The sequence below is a fragment of the Epinephelus fuscoguttatus genome, unplaced genomic scaffold, assembly GCF_011397635.1.
Source record: "Epinephelus fuscoguttatus unplaced genomic scaffold, E.fuscoguttatus.final_Chr_v1 AP022699.1".
NCBI classification, from domain to species: Eukaryota; Metazoa; Chordata; class Actinopteri; order Perciformes; family Serranidae; genus Epinephelus; species Epinephelus fuscoguttatus.
In genome coordinates, this window is record NW_026057521.1 from 699,960 (window position 1) to 706,226 (window position 6,267).

Below are 6,267 nucleotides of genomic sequence, written 5' to 3' on the forward strand. Positions count from 1 at the left end.
TTGATGTTAGCGACCCTCCACCATAATAAAACAGCCTGTTACGGCATTTTGACCCACACTGACTGTTTGTATCTATTTATACACACACATACATATATATGTAAGAAATAAATATGCGCGTGTGTGTATAGGGTAATACACACACCAAAAACGCTGAAAAAATTGCCATACGACTTTGCGTACTTTCTTTGGCTAAACTAACGTTAGCCCAGACCATCGAGTCAAGCGGAGAAACAGCCTTTACGAGACATGACACTCTAATTCTTCGATGCATCGCATTTGTAAATAGCACGAATTACATCTTAGAAACCATACCACACTCGTTGGGTGATAATTAAAAGATTATTTTTCTTACCGTTCTCTCGTTCTCTGAACACAACCCGCTAATCAGTATGGCCACGGAATAAGCAAAAAATTACACGAAGAAGAAACTTCCGCTTGGGACTTTCCAACTTTCCGGTATAGACTAGATATATGGCGGCGCCCTAGTCGGCCATCTTGACTGCAGTTGGGTCCCTCTCCACTTGTTTTGTGCTAGTTTTCACAGGCCTGGTTGCTTATTTGTCTCGCAAGATCTGGCAACACTGGCAGCAATTTTAAAACTGGTGTAATGTGCTCCCGCCCTCTGGTCCTCGTCAGCACTCGTGCAGCTGAATTTTGTAATAACTGTAGATTTGAGAGACTCTTTTTGGGAAGACCAGAGAGCAGGGCATTACAATAATCAAACCTACAGGGGATAAAAGCAAGCATCAGCACCTCCGTGCGCATTTCCCCATGTGTATGTGTGCGTATGATTCATAGGTACAACTCGTTCTAAAATTGGTTCATTATTGAGGGAGGCGGATACAGCCGGCAGCTGTGAGGTAGATATGGGGGCAAATGCGTCCCGTATAATTTTGCGCATTAAAAGTCCTTTTTTTCACCACTGACAGGTTCAGATCGCCAGTGCTATCTCTGTAAATAGCAAACTAAGCGTTTCCCTGACCCTTCACCTCCTCCCGGCTGTGACGTCATCACGCGAGAGCTTTACTTGTTGCCGGAAGAAAACAGAGGAGCCATGCTGAGCGCCGCTAAGAGTGGCGCTGGTTGTCCCGGAATACAGTTGAGAGTTTTACTGCATCGGTATCACGGCTGCATATTTCGAGAATGAGGATGACCCCTTTTATTACGATGGCCGTGTGAAGCAGCAGCTGCACAAACTCTTCCGTTTAAAGGTTTGAAATTGCGCATAATTAAGGGCGTGGTCACTTTGAGTGCCAGGTGGCACCATCACGGGTGGCTAACTAGCATGCTAACTAGCCGCTGGCTCTGCTTTGCGGAGCTCGGCGGAGCTGAGCCGTCTGTTCGGCGTAAACTCAGCCAATTCATGCCCATGTTCAAGGCATTGAACCTGTCCTCTCAGCCGTGTTTGTGCCTTTTGGATATTTTTTCAGGCAAATATTGGAGTAATATGGTTTGCTGTTCGATTAATTATACCAACAGACCGTCCAGGAAGTCTGTTTTTCGGTAAGTGAAATTCGTAAATTCTAGTATTATTTTATTTATGTTTATATGTTAGCACTAATTAGCGGGTATTGGTGTCTGCGGTCACTACAGTCACCGCCTAACTTGTCAGCAGCATGTATCGGTGTCTGCGGTCACCACCTAGCTTGTCAGCTTATTAACGTTATTATATTATTAAGCCTTTATTTAAAGGGGACATATTATGCAAAACTCACTTTTTCGTTCCTTTAGTATGTATATTTGCATATCCGGAGTGCCTCCCCACCCCTTAAGAATGATTTTCGACCACTAAGTCAATGTTTTGTAAAATTGCTGAGTCAGGGAAATGTGTCTCTAGAAGAGCCATTTAGAGTTCACCCGCACTGTTACGTAACAGTCCGGGTGAAATCTGAGTGATATGAATACTCCCACCCTCACGCTGGGTATCTCCTCCCATATTACGCCGGCTACCTGAACGAGGATCCGCCATGACAGCCTGACCGCTACCATGTACAACCCGAAAGCCAAGCACTCCTGCTCTGTCGTCGGATGCACGGATACTCATGTTTCCCTACATCGCCTCCCTGCCAAAGAGGATATCAGAGCGAAGTGGCTAAATTTTATTTTTCAGGGAAACGTCCCAGCTTCAGTGAGCAAAAGCGTTTTTGTCTGTGCCAATCACTTCACGCCGGACTGTTTCAGCAACGAGGGTCAGTATAAGGCTGGACTGGCAACGAGATTGTTCCTAAAAGATGGATCCATACCCACTGTCCGTGGCGACGCCACAGATGAAGGAACTGTAAGTATTAAAAAAACAGTGAAGTTTGTGTTACTTTGGCTGTTTAGCACATGAGCTAACGCTAACCGTCGATGTAAATATGAGGCTGAACTAACGTTACAACGTTGGGCTTACTGGCCATAGGATTCACGGTAATGTTAATGTTGCCAAACGTTAATTTGTCATATCAGCACTCTTAAAATGAATTAGGATATTGAGATTTGATGGCTTCTAACCGGCCGGTGAACCACTGCACGGCCGTGAACATGCTAGCTGGCGCCAGCTAGCTGCTAGTTAGCTCACCGTCCGCGAACAATTTCTCAGTTGTTAGTGCTGCTGTTCCGACGTGATCACGCATGGGAGACCGTCTCCTCCACATGCTCACGGCCGAGCAGACTGTATGAAATGGTCTCAGTTGTTCACGGACGGTGAGCTATTGTTCCGCCATGAACACGCAGAGAGGACGGCATGAAATGGTCTGTTATTCACGGCCAGTGAGCTACGTTAATTAATTAGCATGTTGTGCTAAAGGACAGTGTGTTAGATGCCCAGGAGCACCTTGGCAGTCGAACGACTTCCTTTGTGTTGGTATGCATGTAACTACGTGTGTAGTGTTAGCTGCTGGCATGAGAGACCCGATCTGAGAGTACCAAAACGTTATCTGCAGTAAAGCAATCACTACTTTGTTTTGGAGCCGGAGACAGGGTTACCTGCCACATGTCTGCTGTGTTGTGCTACGATTAACGTTAGTTATATGCAGGCACGGACACAGAAAAGTTGCTTCGCAAATGTGTATTGCTCACTTACTAAATCTAATGTGAAATGAGGGATTTGCGTGGGTTTGCTTGGATTATGATTTGCCAGATTTTGCCTTATCAAATTGATTTTTTAATCATCATTTCTGTCTACATAGCTTTGTTTCATGTAACATGAGAAAACAGACACATAACATATTATCTCCTTTTGTGTTTAGCCAAGCACATCTGTACAGCAGCCTGTGGTGCATCATGTTGCCTGCCAGACAGACCAACCAGTGACATGCACAGTTGGCACACAGCTTTCCATGAGAACTCTCCAGCCTCACTTCAGAAGCACAGGTTTGTTGAACAGAAGCAATGTTAGTAATGTTAATGTAATGTTAGTCACTATGTTACTCTAATATGTAATTTTTGTTTTACTCTGTTATGAATATGGATTGGCTAATGTAAATTCTGTTTTCATCTATCAAAGGCACACAGAAATCAGTGTCCTGTGTTGATGTTGGAGTTGGCACCTCAACCATTGCCTTATCAACTTCTCAACCATTCTTATCATCAACCCCAATAAAGAGACCACGCAAAAGGGCTCGCTTGGAACTGGAGGAGGAGGAAGAGGAGAATCCATTGGAGGGCAGTTCATCCATGGACATTCCCGACCCCAAGGATTCTTCGTATGATCCTGAGGACTCTGTCACAGTTTTGTCTGAGTCAGCAGATGTGACGTGAGTAAATAACCTCAGAATTTACTTTTTTTTTTCTTTTTTTACATTATTTGTTTCAAGTAGTATGGGAGTTACTAATTTATCTTTGCAATTTTTGTTTTTCTACTAGACTGGAGCCTTCCTGCCCTGTTCATAAGACACCAACATATATTGTCTATGAAAAGTGTCTGATGGAGCTGTTTGAGGTGTGCCCTGTCTGTCAGCGTGTTTCAGACGTGCAGACAAGAAGGATAGGCATGTTCCTCTCTGTAGAACAGACATGCCCACATTGTCAGTTCTTCAGAAAATGGAACAGCCAGCCAATTCTGGGAAGCACACCTGCAGGAAACCTCCAGCTTTCAGCTGCAGTATACACCACAGGTGCATCTTTCTTCAAACTTGAAAAGGTAATGGATTAAGACTTCACTATATAATTTTATTTGTTTTGCATATCATATCGCTAAATGTTGTATAGAGCAGTACTTATGACACATCTTGTCTGTCTGTCCTCAGATCTTCCGGGCAATGCAGCTGAAGATGTTTCAGTATGACACTTTTCGCCGTCATGCACGGACGTGCATAGAGCCTGCCATCATACACACGTGGAAGACTGTGCAGGATGCCATGATGGAGCAGCTTAGTCAGCAGGAGAGTGTTATCCTAGGTGGCGACCTAAGGGCTGACTCACCAGGTATACAAGATTCTCTGATACATTTTACTCTAATTTTTTTGTTTAGAAAAGTGGTTACTATGAAGTACAACAAAGTGATATGTAAAATGTAATTTTTGTGAAATGATGCATTTAATTTTGAAGGGCACTCTGCCAAGTTTGGCAGTTACTCAATGATGGACCTGAGGAGCAACACTATTATTGACATACAGCTGGTTCAGGTGAGTTCAAAGGTGTGATCTGTATTCAAGACAGACTGTCACCCTCAGATCCAGAAGTTCCTGAGGGAGGCCAAAGTGACACAGTACTATGATGTCTGGCACATGGAAAAAGGTATTCGTTACAGTGTTTGTGTGTTAGACGGTGAAAATCAGGATAAAATGCCCTTGCTCACAGGTCCACACACTATATTTTCCTAGTATCATAATTACTAATGTGTTACATGGGTTAGGGTTATGTATTTTGTTTTCAACATATACTGTTTATCTGAACGTGACTGAAATATTGTTTTATTAGGACTGTCCAAAAAACTGGTCAAGATAGCCCAGAACAAAGATTGCGTGAAGCTGAAGAAGTGGCTTCGCAGCATAAAGAACCATGTGTACTGGACAGCAGCCTCCTCTACGTCAGGGCCAGAGAGAGTGGCTAAGTGGACCTCCATTCTTAACCATGTCCAAGACATCCACACACATCAAGATCCTGCTTTCCCCAGTGCTTGCATCCATGGCACCTCGAGAGACAAGAGCAAATGGTTGACAGCAGGTAGATAGACACACAAAATTGTGTGTAAAATGTGTTTTTTTTATATATCTAAAAGATGTTTAAACCATTTGAATTCATGTGTTTTGTTTTGTTTTTTCAGGAACACCAGCTTTCTGCAGGCTAGAAAAGGCGTTGACTAATAAGAGAATTCTGAAAGATGTGGAAAAGCTCAGCCCTCACTATCAGACCTCATCGCTGGAGGCATTTCACAGCGTCATTCTGCGGTTTGCACCCAAGAATGTTGTCTTCCCCTACCTTGGAATGTTATGCAGGTGAATAAAACATCACTATCTGTTTAGTTCATTAGAGTTCAGTGTGCTTGCTATGATTTTTAAAGTACTATTTTTCCAGCCAAGACTCTACCTGGCTGCCCTGCATTACAATGAAAATACTGGCCGACCACAGGCAACATCTACAAGTGGAGAGCTGCTGTACAGAGTCAACTTCCCCAAATCTAAACATGGAGAATGCACATAAAGCCTGTGAAAGCAGAGCCAACATTCCGTAAGTTTTAAAATCTTTTATTTGAACCCAACAAATTAAAATAAACATGAACACACAAGCATAACACAAAAGGTTGAAAATAAACACAAATAAAATCTGAATTCTTTTTAGATGGTTTTCAAAATAAATAATAAATAAGGAGAATGTATAAATTAGGAGAAATAAAAAGAGACACTTTACAACACTGCAGCACAAGGCTTTTTGGTTGTAGTGCAATTTTCTTGTAAACATAAATTTTTGTTTATTGCTCTGCAGACTACGTTGATGCACTGTTGGACCTGATCTTCGAGAAGGTTTTCCAGGACCCTGCCCCATATGTGAACGAGGTGCTGAAACTTACAATCCCTGAAGACCTCTCTGCTCAGTATGAAAGACCCGACAAGCTGGACGTTATAGCCAGTTACGTGTCAAGGTTCAACCAAGGACAGGTCTGAACCCAACATACTGTCCTTCTGCGTCAGGGAACTCTGCACGAATCCTCAGCACCACGCAGACAGGCAGCACAACTCTCACTCTCCGCCCCAGAAAGCCCCAGCACCAGCTTACAAAGCTTCTGTAGGCTAGGTATCTATATTGGCTGGACACAATTCAATAGAAAGTCAGCACTGAATG

General features: G+C 43.3%; 1 protein-coding gene and 1 long non-coding RNA gene across 2 annotated transcripts; both read left to right on the forward strand.

The window, feature by feature from the left end:
- The first annotated feature begins 1,895 nt into the window (after positions 1-1,895).
- Positions 1,896-5,039, forward strand: LOC125885357 (uncharacterized). The gene is made up of 7 exons (XM_049570847.1): positions 1,896-2,281; positions 3,234-3,357; positions 3,491-3,740; positions 3,850-4,126; positions 4,233-4,410; positions 4,534-4,610; positions 4,906-5,039. The coding sequence occupies exons 1-7, from the start codon at positions 1,991-1,993 to the stop codon at positions 4,930-4,932; spliced, it is 1,224 nt and encodes a 407-aa protein (XP_049426804.1). The 5' UTR covers positions 1,896-1,990; the 3' UTR covers positions 4,933-5,039.
- Positions 5,040-5,115: 76 nt separating this feature from the next.
- On the forward strand, positions 5,116-5,624 carry LOC125885366 (uncharacterized). The gene is made up of 3 exons (XR_007448863.1): positions 5,116-5,151; positions 5,252-5,423; positions 5,508-5,624. It is a non-coding gene; the product is annotated as an uncharacterized LOC125885366 (long non-coding RNA).
- The last annotated feature ends 643 nt before the right edge of the window (positions 5,625-6,267 follow it).

Bases quoted from the DNA above. Each gene is read 5' to 3' on its own strand.
- LOC125885357 (XM_049570847.1), top strand. From the start codon at position 1,991: ATGTACAACCCGAAAGCCAAGCACTCCTGCTCTGTCGTCGGATGCACG. The intron at 3,741-3,849 runs GTGAGTAAATAA...TTTTTCTACTAG, and splicing joins TCTGAGTCAGCAGATGTGAC to ACTGGAGCCTTCCTGCCCTG. The intron at 4,411-4,533 runs GTATACAAGATT...TTAATTTTGAAG, and splicing joins CCTAAGGGCTGACTCACCAG to GGCACTCTGCCAAGTTTGGC.